Source organism: Cherax quadricarinatus, chromosome 5, assembly GCF_038502225.1.
Source record: "Cherax quadricarinatus isolate ZL_2023a chromosome 5, ASM3850222v1, whole genome shotgun sequence".
NCBI classification, from domain to species: domain Eukaryota; kingdom Metazoa; phylum Arthropoda; class Malacostraca; order Decapoda; family Parastacidae; genus Cherax; species Cherax quadricarinatus.
In genome coordinates this window covers 14,906,386-14,929,661 of record NC_091296.1, presented here as the reverse complement: position 1 = coordinate 14,929,661, position 23,276 = coordinate 14,906,386, and the positions used below count along the sequence as shown (strand labels likewise).

The window sequence follows — 23,276 nt, the reverse complement described above, 5'->3', positions numbered from 1 at the left end:
AATGAATTTATTCCCATCAGGAATAATGTAAATTAGATTAGTCCATTTCAGACCCTCAAAAATACACTTATAAAAGCACTTACAAAAATACACTTACATAATTGGTTGTGTTGGGAGCAGTTCGATTTTTGAGGTTCCACTGTAATGCAAATTCAATTAATCCGTTCCTGACACCCAGAAGTATTAAAACAAAAAATTTTTTTACATGAAATATAGATGTAGTACATAAACAATACAGTGGCAGATGATAAATTAAACATTAACAGAATAACACTTACCTTTATTGGCAATTCTTCTTTGTGTATGGAAGACTGGAGAAGGAGACAGATTGGATGATTTACTGTTTGGAAGGGGAATCCCCTTCCATCAACACCTCTGGTTCCAATTGCTTTTCTGGGGTTACTTCTTTTCTCTGTTTCTTAATGCCACTAGGACCACCTTGAGAGTCACTGGAGTCCTGTCTCGCAAAAAAACTGTCCAGAGAGCTCTGTTTCTGGCGTCTCTTTAAAACTTCCCTAAAATGGGCCAAGACTCTGTCACTGTACAAGTTGCCGATATGGCTTGCAACATCCTTCTCTGGGTGATGTTTCTCCATAAATCTTTCCATCCTACCCCACATTTCAAAAATCTCCTTAATTTCTGAAGAAGGCACCTTCCTCCATCTCTCTTCCTCCTCCTCTGCAGCAAGATTCTGAGCTGCGATCTGTTGCTCTTCCTGCTGAAGCTCTTGCAGCTCCTCAGTGGTTAGCTCTTCATTGTGGTCCTCCACCAACTCTTCCACATCCTCCAAACTCACATCCAACCCCATGGAACTCCCCAGTACGACAATAGAGTTTACAGCTGACATAGGCTCATCAGGGGCTGCCTCAAACCCTTCAAAATCCCTCTTGTGGACACAATCTGGCCACAATTTTCTCCAAGCAGAATTCAAAGTCCTGGTAGTCACTCCCTCCCAAGCCTTACCTATAAGGCATACGCAATGGAGAATACTGAAGTGTTCTTTCCAAAAATCTCGTAGGGTCAAATGAGTGTCTGAGGTCACATTCAAGCACCTTTCAAACATTGCTTTTGGTGTAGAGTTTTTTAAAGTTTGAAATGACTTGCTGGTCCATGGGCTGGAGGAGAGGAGTGGTATTCGGGGGCAAGAACTTCACTGTGATGAACCCAAACTCCTTCAGAATTAGGTCATCCAAGTTTGGAGGATGAGCAGGTGCATTGTCCATTACTAGGAGGCACTTGAGATCCAATTTCTTTTCCAGGAGGTAATTCTTCACACTAGGACCAAACACTTCATTGAACCACTCGACGAAAATGTTCCTTGTGACCCATGCCATACTATTAGATCTCCAAAACACACACAATTTACTCTTCATAACATTGTTTTTCTTGAACACTGGGATTTTCAGAATGGTACACTAGTAACGGCTTCACTTTGAAATCCCCACTAGCATTAGCACAGAACATTAGCGTCAGCCTGTCTCTCATAGGCTTGTTTCCTGGCAGCGCTTTTTCTTCCTGAGTAATGTAGGTCCTCTTTGGCATTTTCTTCCAAAAGAGGCCTGTTTCATCACAATTGAACACTTGTTCAGGTTTCAGTCCTTCACTGTTTATGTACTCCTTGAATTCATACACATATTTTTCAGCCGCCTTGTGGTCCGAACTGGCAGCCTCACCATGCCTTACCACACTGTGTATGCCAGTATGCTTCTTAAATCTCTCAAACCAGCCTTTGCTAGCCTTAAATTCACTCACATCACCACTAGTTGCAGGCAATTTCTTTACCAAATAGTCATGCAACTGCCTAGCCTTTTCACAAATAAGCGACGTCATAAGACTATCTCCTGCTAATTCTTTCTCGCTTATCCACACCAATAATAACTTCTCAACATCTTCGAGTACTGGTGATCTCATTTTTGTCAGCATATTTACCCCCTTTGCAACAACAGCATCCTTGATTTCCTTTTTCTTGGCTTTGATGGAAGATATGGTTGTACGGGATTTGTTATACATCCTGGCCAGTTCGCCCACATGTACGCCACTATCATATTGTTCGATGATGTTTTTCTTAAATTCAACCGTATTTCTCACCTTCTTTACCAAACGCTTGGCTCTAGGAGCTTATTTAGCTCTTAAATAACTTGCAAGCACTAAAATAAATGGAATATTATGAAATATTTCGCTGGAGCACGTGAGGGGACTGTCGCTCACTGGTGAACAATGGCACACTGGCTGGGAAGGGAAGGCCCAGGCGGCTCAGAGCGTGAGTACGCGTCCGGGACAAAGGACTATTAGCGAGTTACCGGACCATTTGCGAGCCAATATTTAGACAAAAAAACAGGACTATTTCCGAAATGGACGACTTTCAGGCCGGACGATTATTGAGGGACCACTGTAATAATAATAATAATAATAATATGTATAATAATATTATTATTATTTTATTATCACACTGGCCGATTCCCACCAAGGCAGGGTGGCCCGAAAAAGAAAAACTTTCACCATCATTCACTCCATCACTGTCTTGCCAGAAGGGTGCTTTACACTACAGTTTTTAAACTGTAACATTAACACCCCTCCTTCAGAGTGCAGGCACTGTACTTCCCATCTCCAGGACTCAAGTCCGGCCTGCCGGTTTCCCTGAACCCCTTCATAAATGTTACTTTGCTCACACTCCAACAGCACGTCAAGTATTAAAAACGAAACCAGCAATATATGTATAATAATAATACATATATAATAATAATAACAGTATAATATGTATAATAATAATACATATATAATACAGTGTACCCCCGCATAGCGAACTTAATCCGTGCAAGAGGGCTGGTCGTTATGCGAAATGTTCGCTATGCGAATTAATTTTCCCCATAAGAAATAATGGAAATAAAATTAATCCGTGCAAGACACCCAAAAGTATGAAAAAAAAATTTTTTTACCACAAAAAAATGTTAATTTTAGTACACACAAACTGAAAAATGCATGCACAATTACATGACACTTACTTTTATTGAAGATCTGGTGATGATTGATGGGATGGGAGGAGGGGAGAGAGAGTGTTAGTGTTTAGAAGGGGAATCCCCTTCCATTAGGACTTGAGGTAGCAAGTCCTTTTCTGGGGTTACTTCCACACCAATAAGAGTCTCTCAACATCTTCCATCACTTGCGATCTTTGTTTCGAAAACACAGTTAAACCTTTGGCAACAACAGCTTCCTTGATTGCCGTTTTCTTGCCCACAATAGAAGCGATGGTTGATTTTGGTTTCTTGTACAACCTGACCAGGTCGGTGATACGTACTCCACTTTCATACTTATCAATGATCTCTTTCTTCATTTCAATGGGTATTCTTACCCTTTGAGGTGTAGGGTTGGCACTAGAAGCTTTCTTGGGGCCCATGGTCACTTATTTTCCTCAAACAGCACCGAAAACACTGTAATAATACGAAATATTCCGAGTGTATGCTTGAATGTTACCGCGGAGGCTGGCTGGTAAACATTGGACGCGTCTCGGACGAAGGTCGCTGAGCGGGTTTTTGTCCACTATGCGGGGCAAAATTTTAGTGAACAAAGCGTTCGCTATGCGGATTGTTCGCTATGCAAGGCGTTCGCTATGCGGGGGTCCACTGTAATGTACTACATATAATAATTATAATAATAGACAGCTTCAAAAGGCCGTCACTAGAAGGCAGTGTTTACCACAACAAAGAGGGAGCCTCCGGTTGTGGCCGCCTCTACCTGTTACATAATGACATATTTTATTCATTCTAGAGTATATATCGTATTTCTATGTTATTTATATTGTCTCTTATGTCGTATTAGATGAACTGTGATATATAAATAAGCCGTATAGATGATATTAGCGAAATTATTCATGAAGAATTTTGCCAGGTGCCCAGACAAACTCTCGTCCACCGCCGACACCGCCCATACCACTACATGAATGACATATTTTATTCATTCTAGAGTATATATCATGTTTCTATGTTATTCATATTGTTTGTTATGTCATACTAGATGAACTGTGATAGATAAATAAGCAATATAGATGATATTAGCAAAATTATTCATGAAGAATTTTGCCTGGTCTCCAGACAAACTCTCGTCCACCGCCGACACCGCCCATACCACTGCATAAATGACATATTTTATTCATTTTAGAGTATATATCAGGTTTCTATGTTATTTATATTGTTTATTATGTCATATTAGATGAAGTGAGATAGATAAATAAGCCATAGAGTGATATGAGCGAAATTATTGAAGTACAGAATTCCACTGGAACGGATTAATTGCATTTCAATTAATTTAAATGAGGAAAATTGATTCTGCAAATGAGCAAATCCAGTTGCGAGCAAGGTTATGGAACGGATTAAACTCGCAAGTAGAGGTTCCACTGTATTTGTTGCTAAATACTATGTTTTATAAATAGTTCATAACCATTTATAACTAGTTTTAATATTTTTGACACTAAATTTATGACTGTGAATTCATTTCTATTATTTATCTAACATCAATAAATAGGTAGATTAGCAGTATAACTTGCTTAGCAAATACAAATGTTGGGCCTGATCCCTGGACCCATTATGTAACATAACATCCTGGCTTGGGCCATCCCAGACTGACCTTTGATATATATCTGATGAATTTTGAGTTTTTTTTTTCACTCCTGGTGCTTGCCTGGCCATCCAGGTTGTTGCTGCTGGTGGCCTACTTGCTCACTTATTGCTTACAGCCTGGTTGATCTGGCAACTGATGAAGATACTTGTCCAATTTCCTCTTGAAGACTTCTACACTTGTCTCAGAAGTGTTTCTGATATCTTCTGGCAAAATGCTGAATAGTCTGGAATCATGGATGTTGATACCTTGTTCTCTTATTGTCCCCATGGTGCCCCTGCTTTTTACTGGGTTTATTTTGCATTCCTCCCATATCTCTCACTCCAGTATGTTATGTTAGTGTGCAGATTTGGGACAAAGCCCTCAAGTACTTTTCAGGTTTATAATGTTGTGTATCTCTCTCCTTTGCTCTAGTGAGTATATAATTAGGACTTGAAGACTTTCCCAGTAATTTAAATGCTTTATTGGTTCTGTGAAGGCTGTAAATGATCTCTGTATCTGTTCCAGCTCTGATATATTTCCTGCCTTGAATGAGGCTGCCATCACTGAAAAATATTCCAAATGAGAGGGTACAAGCAATTTGAGAAGGGCCACCATTGCACTGTTTCCCTTGTTTTGAAAGTTCGAATTACCCACCATCTTCCTGGCTGTCGTGAAATTTATGCTATTGTGTTCTTTGAAAGAAAGGTTAGCTGACATTTATTCCCAGGTCTTTCACATGTTCCTTATGTTCTGTTTGATGATCATCTTGAGTTTGCATATAGTGTCCCTTTTGAGTTCTTCATTCATTCCTTACCTAAGCAGCTGGAACTTATCAGTATTGAACTTTGTGTTCTCCATTGCGCATTGGAAAAACCATGCTTATATCTTCCTTCAATTTTTCATTGTCTTCTACCAGGATGACTTTCATGCTTATTTTAGTGCCATCTACAAATGATACGAAACTATGATGGCTGTTTTTGTCTATGCTGTGAGTATAAGAAACAACAAAGGTGCCAGGACAGTGCCTGGGGTACTAAGCTTTTTACCTCACTGATGTTGGATTTTGCTCTTTTTATTGCATTAGAAACTTGAAAATGCATCTGCTTACCTTCCCTGTTATGCCTATGGCCCTCATTTTGTGTTTAACCACCCCATGGTTGCATTTATCAAATGCCTTTGCAATCAATGTTGACACTGTAAGAGATCCATGAGTCCCTGCATACTCTTGGTAAACGGACTTGTTTACTGATAAGGACCATGACTTATATTGAAGCATTGCTGTCAAGCTTGCTCTGGACCATGCAGTTGGACCTTATTGTCTGCTGTATAGAGAACTGCAGGGTAAAAGAAACCAGCGGAGTATGACTGAGTACCTGAGCACTCAACTGTGACAATCATCTGACAAAGTTGCATAAGCATCACAAGTTCCTCAAATTTTGTACTGCATTTTGGACCAACCTATAGAAAGGTTAAATAAAAGATTTAGGAGTTAAATTACTATAACCCTTTATAATTAATCCTTAATTAATAATAGCTTTTTGAGTTAAGGTGCCAGGCCAGGCCTTGGTTTTTTTTAAACTAAAAAACCTGCCCCTGCCGGGTCAGTGCTATCCCCAGCAATCCTAATTATGTTCCTCTGCAATCCTTTGACTAATGCCTGCAGGAGGGGCATATAGTTCATAATAAAGATTTTAAAATAATTCATAGGAATCTCTATTTTTACTTATAATAATCCTTATCATCTGTCTCCATCAACTCTAAAAATCAAAATCAGTTTAGTACTCAAAAGAAAATACTAATATTTTTTTCTGCAATGCCTGTACCTGATTTTTTAATTTCGATGTATTTCCTAGGATGGCATGTCATCGGTAGTGAAGCGACTCCGTGGAGGTCAGGGGTCACTGTCATCCTCACCTCACACGCCTCTGGATCTTCTTTCTTCTCTACCATCCCACTCTAACTCAACCATAGGGTGAGTTAGCCTGCAATTCTTTTGAACGATGTTTGTAAAGGGCTATATCAACCCTCTACATACATACATTCATATTATGTGAGCAACAGGAACCATTGGTACAATTTGGTAAAGAAATGTGGCTGATTTTTACAAATATTGACAGCAGATGATGGGAGTGTTGGTAAGTGATGGTCATTGTAGCTGGTACTGCCCACCACATGTTTGTACAGGTAGTGTACGTGGCCACAACAACCCTTTCAGCACTTCCAGTTCTACAAGCAGTGACTGTTACAGTGTAAGGTATCAGTATTATTATTTTGAATGAAATAAATTAAAAAATGTATTTGTTTTTTTGGTGTGTCAAGAATCAGCCTTATTTTTCCCATATGTTTTTCAGTTAACACGATTTTACACATTATGCTGATTTCTGGAATGTAACCTATGTGATGTGAGTCTGCTGTATACTAGTTTCCCAGTACAGCACTTCAGGTGGTGATTATTGTGGTGCATTTATGTGTCAGAGATCCGATTGTCAACCGCACATGTTACACTTTCAAACATATTAATATCTATAGAGATATGGAATGGAGAAAGAGATTAACAGAAGAGGAAAAGGTAAGCATTAAAAGTGGTTGAGCACATGGAGAGAATGCCCACTGAAATATTTGTTGGCAAGCAAGTAAACATAAGTACTATTAACCCTTTGAGGGTCGACAGGCCCTCTCCGAGACTTGTTCTCAGGGTCTGCCAAATTTAAAAAAAAAAAAAAAAAATCTTATGAAAAGATAGAGAATCTTTTCCCGATCATAATGACACCAAAAATATGAAATTTGATGGAAAACTTACGGAATTATGCTCTCGCGAAGTTAGCTGTCTCGGCGGTGTTTACGGATCGGCGATTTTGCCCACTTTGAGCCCCATTTTCGGCCAGTTCCACTGTACTAGTCGACAAAAAACATGAATATTTCGCTAGAACTCCATTTTTTCTATTGAATGAGTGCAAGAAACCACCCATTTACCAATTTCAACTATCCAGCACAGTGGCCAGAATTTAGCAATTTTGCCAATTTCACACAAATTTCAAAAGATGCCAATTTCCGAATAGGGTCCAGAACAAACAAGAAATACATTCCTGGCACTAAAATGACATTTCCTCTGTTTATTAGTCAAGTCTCAAGGCCCCTCTTACATTCTTTTGCTTTCCACTTTGAATTTTTATTCTCACAAAAAATAGAAGATTTACTGTTATGCAGACTACTGCATTAGTGTAAAAAATGGTATGAATCATATTGGCGCACTTGCAAAAGAATATTAGACTCACCAATTGACGTGTATTGGACGCTTGGCATGATTTGTTTACTTTTGAACTTTGGTAAAAATCGAACATTTCTGCTACTTTGAGCTCAATTTCAAGGTACTTTTCATTGTAAAACCAGTCAAAATAATCTCAATTTCTATGATATGCCTTCCATTCTATAAAATGAGACCAAGAAAACTAGAATACAACAATAAATGCCATACGAAAATACAGTGCAAAGTCGCTGTTTTATTCCAAAAAAACGGTCAAAGTTTTTTTTCTCTCATTATGCACAGATTTAGACAAACTCAGTTCGTGGTCAGAAAAGTGGCAGATGCAGTTCGATGTAGATAAATGTAAAGTTCTAAAGCTCGGAAATGTTCATAACCTACCAGCTTAATAATGTTGAACTTAGCCACACAGAATGAGAAAAGGATTTGGGGGTTATGGTAAGCAACAACCTTAAACCAAGACAGCAGTGCCTAAGTGTACATAATAAGGCAAATAGATTACTGGGATTTATATCAAGAGTGTAAGCAACAGAAGTCCAGCGGTTATACTACAGCTTTATACATCATTAGTAAGGCCTCACCTAGATTACGCAGCTTAGTTCTGGTCTCCATTTTACAGAATGGACATAAATTCGTTAGAAAACATTCAGCAAAGAATGACAAAGTTAATACATAGCATTAGAAACCTTCCTTATGAAGAAAGATTGCAGACCCTTAAATTGCATTCACTTGTAAGACGAAGAATGAGGGAAGACATGATCGAAGTGTACAAGTGGAAGATGGCTATTAACAAAGGGGATATAAATAAGATCTTGAGGATCTCTGTCCAAGAGAGAACCCACAGTAATGGATTCAATTTAGATCAGTTTAGATTTCGAAAGGATATAGGAAAGAAGTGTTGATATGTTGCAGTTTTTAACTGTAGTATAGGTGTGCCTTTGGCAAGACAGTGATGGAGTGATTGATGATGAAAGTGTTTCTTTTTTTTTCAGGTCACCCTGCCTTGGTAGGAAGCGGCCGATTTGTTAATAAAAAACATATATAATTTCTGATGTATTTCTTAAATGTAGGTATTGCTTTTTTTTAACAAGAATTCAAAATAATTGTTTCATCTACCATTTTAATTAAGAGAAATTAATGTTTTTCTTTGAATAAAATGTTGTTTGTACATTCCTCAGATTTCCCCTACCAGCAGGCAATGATGTTCATTACTTGTAATGAAGAAACTAATATTAATTCAGAAAATAGAAATCCAGTAATGATATGTATCTGCTTACAGGGGTCAAGAGACGACAATCTTGGATCATCCCTGTGAGAGTCGCACCTGTCGTGAGCTCATTTTAGAGAAGTACGATGATATTTGTACTCAGGTAAGACTATAACTAAGTTGGAGATCTGTTCTATTATGCATCATTTATAAATTAACATTCATGTGTTGCATTTTTACTTATAAATTTTTTTGATTAGGTCCTGAATCAGAGGAGTAGTCGAAGCATCGTCATTCAGAGTGCCCTCCTTCAGATCCTGCCTAGGTTGGCTGCACTTAATAAAGAAAAATTCTCTCGGAGGTGAGTTTTTTCTTTGAAATATTTGCTCTTCAGTGAAATATTTGGTAAATTCTTATGGTATGGGAAAACACTCGGTTTTATAGAAATAGCAAGAAATGTACAAGCTAGTATGCTAAGTAAAGCTGTCAAGCTCAGGCTTTTATGTTCATTGGCCCTTTATGATTGCTCTTCACATACAGTATATTAAATATCTTTGATTTCATTTAGGGTTTGTTTTTATTTTCATAAACATCAAGGAAAATTAAGTTTAGGAATAACTGCTTAAGGACTGTTGCTTGTAATTATTTGCTGAAAATAGGTTAGAGAGGTTAATTATAGTGTCATTTTAGTTGGAGTGTGGTTGAGCTAAGTGGTGGAACAAGATATCTATATTAAAAGAAGACCTTTTATTATTAAGATATTTCACCTTTAAGAAACCTTTATCAGGTACAGGAAATATGTAAAACATTGATGTATGTGTAATGCTGAAAAGTAAACTGTTAGGTGCAGCTGAGGTGGCATCAGGTGTAAGAGGGGTCAGGTGAAGGTGAAGTCAAGCACAGGCAAGGCATACAGCACCTGAGGTCAGGCGATGTTAGGAGAGGTCTGGACTTGGGGATCAGGTCCTGGTATTCTGTGCCTGTGGTGATACAAAATTGTTTGTGTGATTGGTTTTGGCTATAGAAACATCCCTGTTTTGTGTGATGGTATTAGTAACATTAATGGTTGCAGATTCTAGATAGTGTCTTATTCTTCTGGTATAGTAAGTATGCTTGTCCAGTTCATGAGACGTTAGTGTGTTGTGCAGTATGCATGCATTCCAGGTGTCCTCGGCTCTGCAAGTGTGTGTGTGTGTGTTCCTGTGAACATGTGTCCAAATCTGTGGCTGTTTCACCAATATTTAATCTGTAACACAAATAACCCTCACATAGAAGAGAGGAGCTTACGACGACGTTTTGGTCCGACTTGGACCATTTACAAAGTCACACTAACGAGAAGTAGAGCAGGAAGGGTATATATAGGCAGGAAGTGGTAGTGGTAGTAGTAGTAGTGGAGGTGGAAGGCAGTAGTAGTTTTGGAAGTAAGGAGGAGGAGGAGCCAGTCAAATACTAAGAAAGGGGAGCAGTGCAAGGGAGCTAGGTGCCCACAGAGGGTAAGAGCAAGAACACAGAGGGTAGGGGAAGGAAATAATGAAGGAACAAAAATACAAGGCAGAAGAAAGACAGCCCAGAGGAGAAAAAGGAAAGAGGAAAGGGGAAGAGGGAGAAGAAGAAAAAGGAGGAATCAGGTTAGGTCACGGGTGTTCTGAAGTTTGGAGCATTTTACAATGTAGTGGGAAAGGAAGGCATCTACAGAGACAAAGCCAGGACTAAGATTCATACAAGGAAAGTTGTGTATTAGGGAGGATTCAACCAGACGGCAGCTGTTAAAGTTGGAAGCCTTCCCTACTTCCAACTTTAACAGTCGCCATCTGGTCGAATCCTCCCTAATACACAACTTTCCTTGTATGAATCTTAGTCCTGGCTTCATATCTGTAGATGCCTTACTTTCCCACTATATTGTAAAATGCTCCAAACTTCAGAACACCCATGACCTAACCTGTTTCCTCCTTTTTCTTCTTCTCCCTCTTTCCCTTTCCTCTTTCCTTTTTCTCCTCTGGGTTGTCTTTCTTCTGCTTTGTGTTTTTGTTCCTTCATTATTTATTTTTTATTATCCCCCCCCCCCCCCCATGCTCTTGCTCTTACCCTCTGTGGGTGCGTAGCTCCCTTGTAGTGCTCCCCTTTCTTAGTATTTGACTGGCTTCTCCTTCTCCCACTACTACTACTACTGCTACTGCTGCTGCCGCTGCCGCTGACTACTACTGCTACTACTACTACTAACTGCTCTATTTCTCGTTAGTGTGACTTTGTAAATGGTCCAAGTTGGACCAAAACGTCGTCGTAAGCTCCTCTCTTCTATGTGCGGGTTATTTGTGTATCGTTCCAGTCACGGTATTGTGCCCTTTTTTGTTATTTAATCTGCAAAATTGTACTCCTTGGAATGTAGGCAAGGAAGGTACATCATAATTTGCACCTGGAAAATTCTGAAGGGATTGGTTCCGAACCTGCCCACAGAAATCACTATGTATGAAAGGAAAAGACTTGGCAGATCGTGCAAAGTACCTCCTATGAAAAGCAGGAAAGCAGTGAGTACACTAAGAGAAACCTCATGAAGTGTAAGGGGGACCTAGACTTATTGTACCCTTCCCTTGTGCATAAGAGGATTATTATTATTATAATCAAGGGGGAAGCGCTAAACCCGGAGGATTATACAGCGCCTGGGGGGGGATGTGGAAGGCATTCAGGCTTAATTTAGGGAACTGGAGCACAGATTCAATTCCCTAAATCAAGAGCCCCTCACCAACATCAAGGAACCTTCCTTGAGAGGTGTGCATAAGAGGAACTACCAACTTCTGGTTGTCTTCAGCTAAGCTGTTATGCATATGTTGGCTTGCACGTGACTGGCACTAACAGCCTGGTCTGGGACCAGGCTGGAGGGGAGTTGACCCTAAAAACTAACTCAAGGTAAACTTCAGGTAGGATCACTTCTTGTCTTATGATGCTGTAAACACTCATTGTGATTATATGTCTGATGGGGTGGCTGCTTTGATGAATTCCTTTATAGTTTTCATGGGGAAGACTGTGATGTTTGTGTTGGTTGTCTAGAGCAGAGGGGTAATTGTAGTTGCTGTCTGTCCAGTAGGTAGAATCAGTTAGCAATCAGTGGTGGTGGTCTTTCTTGACTTGTCAAAGCTGCTAATAGAGGATGACATGTTTGGGAACCTTAGAGAGTTTATTGGCTCTTTCCTGAATGTTACTTGCTTTTGCTCATTTCTTTGGATAGGTGTATGAATTTTAACAAGATACCAAGGAGATAATTATACCATAAATCAGGAATATCTTACAGATAAGATTTGTTGGGAAATCCTCTCATCACAATCAAGCATTTGTTCTTGCCACTATTTTTATTTATGTTATACAGTGTGTTCCACCTTTATACAGTACATATTGTAGATTGTTTTAATCATTGAACCCTTGTTACAAGACAGTATTCTCTGTAGAAAGGAATTCAAGTGCATGACAAGGTAGACAATGAGAAGCTGTTTAAATGGTAGATAGTATCAACACAAAATGAACTTAAGTACAAAAGAATGGAGGTCAGAATGAAAAGGAAGTGGTTAGAGGAAGTGAATACACATTTGTTTTACAGATGTTTTTTTATTATTATTTTATTATCACACTGGCCGATTCCCACCAAGGCAGGGTGGCCCGAAAAAGAAAAACTTTCACCATCATTCACTCCATCACTGTCTTGCCAGAAGGGTGCTTTACACTACAGTTTTTAAACTGCAACATTACAGATGTGTATTAGTAAATAGATTTTTGAAGGATTAGGTAAGCCATAGAATAGAAGGAAAGTAGTATCGGCATGCCTCCGGCAAGACGGTGATGGAATGAGTGATGGTAAAAGGGTTCCTTCTTTTTCGGGTCACCCTACCTTGGTGGGAGACAGCCAGTGTGTTAAAAAAAAAAATTTATGTACAGTATATATCGAGATGTTAGTGTGAATATGATACTATATATAAAGAAGCTTTGGGAAACTTATAAGATTTACTAAAGTTGCAAAAGTTGGGAAGCACACTGCACACATTCTTTTGCTGGGGTCGGGAGAAAAGTTGCAGCTCACTTGATCAACATGGGACTGCTACCTCTGTTCTAAAGAGGCACTTAGACTGTGATAGTTTTTCTTCTTCAGCGGGTCACCCTGCCTTGGTATGAAACATCTAATGAATTAATTTTATTATGTACTGTACTATACATATATTTTTATACATTTATGCATGATAAATGTATTTTGTAAATTTTGTCTTGTGTGGACCAGTATACCATATATGCAGTCTTCTATAAAATCTTTGATTATTTAAGTAAGTTTTCTTGTGTTTTTAGATCTGATTAACACTTGTTGAAAATTATATATGTTATTTTTTGTTTATTAGGTTATATGTTTCAGATAATGTGAGAAAAATGGCAGTTCACTGTGTATTATTTATTATATTTGATAGCTAAAATTCCAGTGTTTCAGAGTATGTACAGTAGACCGTTGGTTAACACATGATCTTTTAAAACTTTTGTGTTAACAGACCATGTCAATGAGTTTTGATAGCAGGGTACGTATTGGGTGAACTGTGACATGAATTGGGTTCTTCTCTCCATCTCACAGTTAGCCTATGGAAGAGTCAATTGTTTTATGCAGAAGACTTATGTATGTATACACATATGACCTGCACACAGGAAAGAGGAGCTTACGCCAAAGTTTTGGTCCAGCTCCGACCATTTACAAAGTCACTCTAGCAGAAAATAGTGAGGAAGCCAGTGTATATATAGGCGAGCGGGAAAAAGGATGGGAGCAAGAGAGGGAGAAGAGGAAGTATTGGTAATTGAAGGTAGGTAGTGGAAGTAATTGTAGAAGAAATAGTGATAGTAGAAAGTAGGGAGAGTAGTTTAGTGGCAAAAGAGAGAAAAAGAGGGGAGTGAAGGATGAAGGGAGGAAAAAGTAAAGGTGAAAGCAATAGTAGAGGAAATGGGGGGGGGGAGACTAAGTAGAAGTAGAAGTTGGGTAAGTCTAAGGACAAGAAAAAGGAGCACTGCAGGAGAGCTAAGAGCCCAAAACCAAATCCAGGACCAAAACACAGGGAGGGGGGGAAATTGACAAACAGAACACAGTATGCCAAAGAAAGGAAATAAGAAAAAAAGGAAAAAAATAGGAAAGGAGGAGAAGAAAGGATCAGGTCAAGTCAGCACAATCATCGACATCAGTGTAAAAACCTCAGTCTCCAGCTGTTATCGATCTACAACCTCCCACATGAGCCCAATAGGGCTACACCATCCTTTTCCACTCTTAAAATTATAAGCATACATCAACGACTAGAATTTGTGCTAAGAAATATTAAGTAACCTTTGTAGCTGTAAGTATCGTATTAACTATAACATCGACTTAGTTACATTATTATTGTGTTTTTACAATTTCAAGACCTAAAAAAAAATTGGGCTGGCTCTTTTGGAGGTCTATGGAATGTAACTTTATTTTTACCCCATGTTCTTCAGTTCATTTTACAAGACTTTTTTATCACACATTGTTTCTGGGAACGTAATTACCATGTTAACCGACGGTCAACTGTAATTATACTTACATTTTTCATGTCTTCTGCTTCATTCTTTCTTATTGATATATAATGTATATTGGAGCTACATTATTGTAAATGTTTTGCATTTTTATCCACTCCAGTTATGCCTCTGTGTGTGTGTGTGTGTGTGTGTGTGTGTGTGTGTGTGTGTGTGTGTGTGTGTGTGTGTGTGTGTGTGTGTGTGTGTGTGTGTGTGTGTGTACGCGCGTGCACACGTGCGCGCGTGTGCGTGCATGTGTGTACTCACCTATTGTGGTTGCAGGGGTTGAGACTTAGCTCCTGGCCCTGCCTCTTCACTGATCACTACTAGGCCCTTTCTCTCCCTGCTCCACGAGCTTTATCATACCTTGTCTTAACACTATGTATGGTTCCTGCCTCTACATCACATGCGAGACTATTCCACTTCCAGACAACTCTATGACTAAGAAATACTTAAGATCTCTTTGACTCATCTGAGTCTTCACCTTCCAATTGTGACCCCTTGTTTCTGTGTCCCATCTCTGGAACATCCTGTCTCTGTCCATCTTGTTAATTCCTCGCAGTATTTTGTATGTTGTTATCATGTCTCCCCTAACTCTCCTGTCTTCCAGTGTCGTCATTCCGATTTCCCTTAACCTTTCTTCATAGGGCATTCACCTTAGCTCTGGAACTAGCCTTGTTGCAAACCTTTGCACTTTCCCTAATTTCTTGATGTGCTTGACCAGGTGTGGGTTCTAAACTGTACTCGCCTATTTGTACTCGCCTATTTGTGGTTGCAGGGGTCGAGTCTTAGCTCCTGGCCCCCACCTCTTCACTGGTTGCTACTGGGACCTCTCTTTCCCTGCTCCCTGCTGTGCATGTATGTGTGTACGTATGTATGCGTATTCACCTATTTGTGGTTGCGTGTGTGTGTTTGTATGTGTGTGTGAATGTGTGTGCACGTGTGCGTGCATGTGTGCGTGCATGTTTGTGTGTGTTTTTTGTATTTTTGTGTGTTTTTTGTGTTTTTGTGTGTTTTTTGTGTTTTTGTGTTTTTTTTTTTGTGTGTGTGTATGTGTGTGTGTGTGTGTGTGTGTGTGTGTGTGTGTGTGAGAGAGAGCATATGTATGCTTTTGGTTAGTATGAGAGGTCAGATGTACTTGTATATATTCATATACAGTAGTTCAGTTTGTGTTTTGTTAACATGTACTGTACTTTACATGATAAATCTGTTAACCCATTTTTGTCTTGATGTGCTAACCTTTAGCTCTGTTAATATCTTCTTTCACTGTTTTTGTAAATTTCTTTTAAAATTAGAAGGAAATTAACAGACTGCTATAATAACTTTGCAGTGCTTCTGCTGTCTACTGTATCACCATTACTGGAGAATTTTTTTTTTTTTACACAACTTCCCATTCTTGTTTGGTGGAAGTTTGTTGTCAGAAATCATATAAATTTGACTAGTGGAAAGAATCATTTCCAGTTTGATGTTGAGATGTTTTTCGCAGTTTCCCCAGTGCATTTAAATGGAAGTTTCCCCCCGTGTCACAGAATCGTATAAATTTCTTTTCAAGCACTCCTTGTGCCGGCAACCTGTGTATAATACGGTACAATTGGCGCAGGTAAATGCAGGCGGGAAGCTTTTTTTCGTGGTTTATTTGCAAACTTTTTTAAAGCTGCTTTATTGAGGGAATTTTATTTTTTTCACTCAAAGACAAAGGATTAATTTCAAACCAAAATTTTTAATTTCAAATTCATCTTATTATGGCCAAAAAAAAAAAAAAAGACTGTTGATGGAGATAGTAGTTGTCAAGATTTGTGTTTTAGAATGAAATAGTAGATACTTTTGTGTGGATTTTGTACAGTTATAATGCAATATATCTTAAAGGTGAAAGATATTTTAAAAAGTGAAAGACCACACTTATGTATGCATGTGAAACAAATAGAATTGCATGTGTATTTACGGTTCCCGTATACTTGTACTGTACATGGGTGTCTCTCGCTTTATGCAATAGATGCATTCTATGCCCATGGCAGGTGTTTTAAGCTTTATTAGGCCATCATTACTTAATTCTGCATGATGAGAATCTTCAGTTTGTTTTGCAAGTTGCACTGATCACCTGCGGCGAATGTTCATTGCACATAGAGAGTTACTGATAAAAATGGAACGTTAAGGAATAATGAATTCACTTGAAGACAACTCCCATAAAGCGAGGGGAAACCTCTACTGTATTTGTAATTATTTTCTTAGCTACAGGAGCCAAACAGCTTGTGGTGTCCCATCTTCATTAATATTTGTTTTTAATTTTTGGTAGTTGTATCACTTACTACTTCTTGTAGCTCATTGATCTACCACTCTGCCACAAAATCTTTCTGGTGTCATTTTGGCACCTCATGTTAAGTTTATAGCAATGTTCTCTTGTTCTTCCTGTTAATGAGGGTTGGGTGTGTGTGAGAGGCCATGAGATGAGGCATACTGTTATGTGCAAATGGACAAGAAAGTGAAGGTGAAAGAATTCTAGGAAAAGACTAAGGTTTGGAAGATAATTCATTATAAATATCCTAGGATAGATAGTTCATTCGTTACAGATATACTGGGAGAGAAACTTTCACATGGAGAAAAAAAAAAAGAATGCTCATATATTTTGACCTCCAGTTGAGGTCCTCTTCAGTAGATATTGTGTATGATTTCATCAGTTTTATAGTTAAAATTATGAATTTGTTAAGATCTGAATTCAGCATCACAGTCACAAGGAGGGGAGTTATGAAAAAGTATTTGCATCTTTATTTTCCAATTGCTGACCAATTTTCACTGTTATATTGACCAGCGACTACGAAAGCACAAGTATGTTTTTAAGAATGATTTCTTTAAATTTTTTTAGCACCTTATCAATTTTAAGGTCCTCTCGTATTGAAATCCTGGGCTCTATGATTGAAATCCTGGCTGCATCACTGGCTGAATTTGATGTATTGTATTATTTATTTCTCCATTTTCCCCAACAAAAGGCATTCTTACCTTGTGATCATCATTTAATGTGTATTCGGAGGACCCATGTTGGTGTGGCAGAGATTAGTCAAGGACTGTAGAATTAATAATTACATTAATGCATTGCACATCAACTCAGCTGCATTGTCCAGTATGTATGAGTAAGTGAGGTGCTGCACCATGACTCACTAACACCACACCCTCCTTTTTATACTTCAGTCTGGCCTGCAACAATTTTCATCAGTACACAGTACTTCCTCCAAATCTTGATCTTTCTTGACACTGACAGGCATAAATCATAGCACTGTATCATCCTTGATGATACTAGCATATATATAAGTGTCACTCATTGAGGAAACAGCTGACATAAACCAAGTCTTCCAACGGGCCACAAACAGTAATATGATGTTCAATAAGTACAAATTTTAGTTACACAGCTATGAAAAAATCAAGGAAATGAAAAAATGAAACTGTGTAGACAAACTCAAATCACTCAGTAAGGTGGAAGTTTAATGTGAAAGGCCTAGGAATGATAATGTTAGAGGGTATTACATTCAAGAATCACAACAGTGTTGTTATCACAGCTGCATGGAAAATTGTGTGTTGGATAACTGGAACCTTCAAAACATGAGATGCCAAGTCAGTGATGATAACTTCATGCCTCTTGTTCTCTCTAGGGTGGAATATTAACCCCTTCAGGATCCAAGGCCCAAATCTGAAGTGGTGCCCCAGTGTCCAAGAATTTAAAAAAAAAAATTGTTATTTTTTCTTATGAAATGGTAGAGAATCTTTTTGTGAAGGTAATAAAACAAAAAGTACGAAATTTGATGGAAAATTGACGAAATTATGGTCTCGCGAATTTTGATGTGTCAGCGATATTTACGAATCGGCGATTTTGCCGACTTTGACTCCCATTTTAGGCCAATTACATTATTCCAGTCAACCAAATTCTTAGCTATTTCACAAGTATTACTTCTATTCTATCGATTGAGCACAAGAAATCGCAAAGTAAACTGTTTCAACTACAAATTAAAGTGATCGGAAATTGTTAATTTGGCCAATTTAACACAAAGTTCAAAATATTCCAATTTCAAAATAGGGTCCAGAATAAACAGTGTAGGTATTCCTGGAACTAAACTAACATTTCCTCTGTTCATTAGTTATGTTTTGAGGCTTTACAAATAAATTCCATTTTGATTTTTTATTCACATAATGAATTTTTATTCTCACCAAAAAATAGAAGATTTACTGTTATGCAATACTGTAATAATTGTATAAATATCATCACCATATTTGTGAATGCATATTAGACCCACCAGCTGGCGTGTATTAGACGTGTGAGGTCGTTTGTTTACTCTTGAATATCGGCAAAAATTTAACATTTCTGCTACTTTGAGCTCAGTTTCAAGCCATTTCCAGTGCTAAAAACAATCAAAATCATCTCTATTTCTGTAATATGTCTTCCATTCTATCAAATGAGACCAAGAAATCGCAAATAGAACTATAAAAAACATACGAAAAAACACTGCAAAGTCGCTGTTTTAATCTAAAAATCATGATTTAAGTTTTTTCTCATTATACACAGCGTGCTGCAGGATCTGTTTTATGTGGTGCACACATACCACATAGATGTATTCTCTCATATCTAGGCCCAAATGTACCACAGTTTATCAGAGTGAGCTGAGCTCATGACGTAGATCTATGGTTTGGACCCTGAACGTAAAGCCGTAGATCTACGGGACGGACCCTCAAAGGGTTAATGTATACTAAGCGGGGATCAGATGATACCAGTACTCAGTTTTAGGCCATGCTAATATTTTTTCAATATTCTTTTATTTTTAAATCTGTAATTCTGTTTAATATATATATAAGGGAACTCTTATTGCTCAACAGGTATTAAATAACTTAATTTCTCTTTAGATACCCATATCATTAGTCATTATTAATTACAGGCATCTCCGTGAGGCTTACAAATTAAAAAAGTAAATATTCTGAATCTGTATAATATACCTAGTATGGAAATTAGATGAAGACTTAATCAGAGATCAATTAGAATAAAATTCTGAATAATTTCCATATATATTCAACACGAAACTGAAACATTCAACATTGTCGTAATACTGTTTATTTAAAAACTTTTTAAACTAAAAAATTGTGCATTGTTATAACTGAAAATTGGAAATCTGAAATTATATTTCAGAACTTAAACATCATCTCTTCATTATTAAAACAAATTAAATGACATTCTCATTATATATATGTACATTTTAAAGTTTAAGCTTTGAAGAAATGCATTGAAAAAAATAGAAAACCTACATTATACTAATACTTGGAAATAAAAATAAAAAATATGTATGTACATGCTGTTTATTACTCTAATAGCTAAAATTAAAAATTCTCAAATTGAAGCTGAAGAACATCAGCATCTTCCTATTTTTGCAAGTTAATCTGTTCCAGTGAAGAGAGTAGATGTTCCCTGAGATGCGGAACACTCTTTCACTGTATTGAAGAGGGCGGTGAATTCAGATACCTACTGGCTAGGTTTACCATAGATGGAAAATCTTTCACATTTTCATTCTGCCACTCTAGTGGATTTCCCTCTTTTGGCAATAATGCCATTGCCATGTATTTGTCTATTTATTTTTTTATTTTTGTGGTAATGTGAATACTAGCACATTTGTTTTAAGAGACTGTTTTTTTTTATTTTTTTGTGATTTGGAAAAGAATTCAAAGGCAGATTATCTGTGACATGCTGTTGTTGGAAATGCTGGCTACAATTTTTTCATAACTTTGATTAAAATCAACCTTGTCAGGTCCTTCAAGCCATGGTCATCATCTTGACTTTCTTTATTGGACTTGTTGCTGCTTGATGGTGCTTGCAAGCCATCTGTACTCTCTTGAGTTCTTGAGCTATGAAATTCTCTCCTCAGTTTCTTTCAGATGATTCTCAGTATTGTCAAGATTTGTTTTACATGACTCATCTGCTGCATTGGCATTGAAGTTATTCTTATAGTGGGTATTCAGTTTTTAAGTACTTGTAATATTAATATTTTAAGAGTATCGGTTGGTATCGGCAACTTTTTCAGTGATACTGATGCCATATAAATATCAGATACCCACTGATACTGATACCAATACTTTGGCACATCTCAAATCTTAACAGCACTGCTTGTGAAGATTTAGTAAAGCATCTGAACCACTATAAATACTTTGAGTTGCTCAACCTACATTCCTTGGAGTGTAGGCGAGATAGATACATCATAATTTACACAAAAATTCTGGAAAGGCTCGGCAGACAGCACCTCCAGTGAAAAGCAGGGGCATGATTAGTACACTGATAACTCGGTAAGTGTAAAGGTACCAAGCCTCTTCAATAATTACCCTTCATGCATAAGTAGAATTGCCAACATACACCTGGCTGTCTTCAAGAGGGAAATTGATAAGTTCCTCAAGTTAGTTCCTGATGAGCTGGGTCATGGTGCATATGCTGGTCTGCATGAAACTAGCACCACCAACCTGGTTGATCAGGCCATCAACTGGGAGTCTTGGGCTGGGACTGGGTGGTGGGAAGGCAATGGACACTGAAACAATCTGTAGGTAAACCAGGGAGAGGGAAGGAATCTGAAAGGGAAAGGAGGGAAGGAAGAAGTGGGAGAGAAGGATGGATAAGGAGTAGGGAAGGCAGTTCTGTTGGAAGCACCCACACTGTGTTGTCAGATACAATGAGAGAAGGAATGGGTGAGTGGGAGGGAGGTGATTGAATAAGAGAAAGAGGGAGAGAAGGGAAGAGGAGGAAAGGGGAGGCTCATCTGAGTATTGTACATTGTTTCATTTCATTGCTAAAAACTAAATGAAATTAGATATGGAATATTATAACTCAGGAACATCTCCAGTTACAACATGGGTATTAACTCAGGAACATCTCCAGTTATAACATGGGTATGTGGGAAATTAGGTTGAGTTACTAATACACAAGTAAGAAACATTTCTCAGGAACACTTAATATTGTAAGTGAGGCCCTACTGTATTTATAATATTAGTGAACCTGTACTAGACAAGAAAATGTGTGGTGTTGTATATAATTCTTATAATCATAGAGTAGGAGGCTAGAGACAGTAGAGATGTCATGCTTGAGGTCAGTGTGTGGCATGAATATTATGCAGATAATTCAGATCGTGGAGATTACAAGAAGGTGTGGGATTACCAAACTAGGAAGACTTAAGATATTAATAAAGTACTGTATAAAAATTTGAGGTGGAAGGAAGGAAGGAGAGGTATGGATCGACCAAAGAAGGGTTGGAGGGAGCTGGTGAAGGAGGTTTTGAGGGCTAAGTAGGCATCCTGAATTTATTTATTTTCTTCTTGTTTTTCTTCCTCCAACTTCTCAATTATTTTTCACTCTAAAGGAGAGGTGAGGATGTTGTAGCTCAGTGGGTCATCTGAAATGTGATGTCATCACACCTCAGGAAGACAGCAATTGAATGAATGATGGTGAATGTATCCCCTCTTTTTATTTGGGGGGGTCATCTTACCTTGGTGGGAGATGGCCAGTGTGTTAAAAAATTGAAGATTACAATTCTCTTTTTCAAACACATTACATGCATTATATAAATAATCAGTGGTTACATATACTGGTAATAAAATAGAGTAATGATATGTGTGAAGCCCATTGTTTGTGCATTGTTTTGGGAAGGACACATGCTAAAGAAGTTAAGAACATGTATAAATTTAAGTTTCTTTACATAATGGCAATTATAAATAATGATAATAATTCTGTGTGATAACCTGTTTGAATTGGTAAAGGGGAGAAAGTGAGCTGCAGCTCTTGGTCCCACCTTTTAAATTTAGAACAGTTGATGTGAAATAGTTCCCTATCAGATCTCATTTTCAAAACCTTTTATGTAGTTCACTTCCACTATTTCATTGCAAATTAAATTCCACTTCATTAAAAGTTACCACACTAAATTTATGTTGAAGAAATGGTTTTTCTGATATTCCACTGTCTCTCTTGGATGTATAATTTCTAATTACACCCAGTTCTTACCTCCCTGGTAAAGAACCTATCCTTGTCTATTTTGTCTGTGCCTTGAATTATTTTGTATGTCATGGTTACATCTCCTCTATTTCATTGTTTTTCTAATGACAAGTCCTACCTTCTCATTCTTCCTTCATGCCTAATTTTTCCTTAGTTCAGTGTGTAGATGTTGCTTAAAGTGTACTGATTGTCCTGATCTGGTTGCCAGTCCCCAGGGATAGATCCTGTACATGAGCTGTGAATCTATGTGGAGTTAGATATGTAATAGTGGCTCTTTAAGAGAGAACCTACATCTCTAGATTTGGGGTGGATGTGTATCTTCTGAATGTGTGTACAGTAAGTCATCTATATGCCATTTACTACATTGGCAAAAGGAATATTCCTATTTTAAAAAAAGGTATTTCCAATTTTATCAGTTTTGTATTGTAATCACCATCAAATAAAATCAGTGGGAGCAACATTGGAATGTCTTTAGCTGACTTTTAAAATTAATCTAGCTGGGAATGAGATAGTTCTGGATTATGAGACTGTTTTATAACTGCAGTATTACGTACTGTATGTTAAGACTGCTACTTACTATCAAATCAGTTTCATTCACTTGTGTGCTATATGTCAATACTGGTATACGTATTTATTTACACTCATTGCATTAAAAAATGCACAGGTAAAGT

The 23,276-nt window shown here is 37.8% G+C and overlaps 1 protein-coding gene across 2 annotated transcripts in view; it reads left to right on the top strand.

Annotated features, from left to right (window-relative positions):
• The window catches only part of mTor (serine/threonine-protein kinase Tor), a 141,750-nt gene that overhangs the window by 23,419 nt on the left and 95,055 nt on the right, over nucleotides 1-23,276 (top strand). Inside the window, exons 8-10 of one of the 2 annotated variants that reach the window (XM_070100585.1) lie at nucleotides 6,447-6,565; nucleotides 9,135-9,225; nucleotides 9,323-9,423. In XM_070100585.1, coding sequence (XP_069956686.1) covers nucleotides 6,447-6,565; nucleotides 9,135-9,225; nucleotides 9,323-9,423 — 311 coding nt within the window. Of the gene's footprint in view, nucleotides 1-6,446; nucleotides 6,566-9,134; nucleotides 9,226-9,322; nucleotides 9,424-16,162; nucleotides 16,207-23,276 lie in introns of those variants that run through there. The other variant, XM_070100591.1, reaches the window with a different exon arrangement.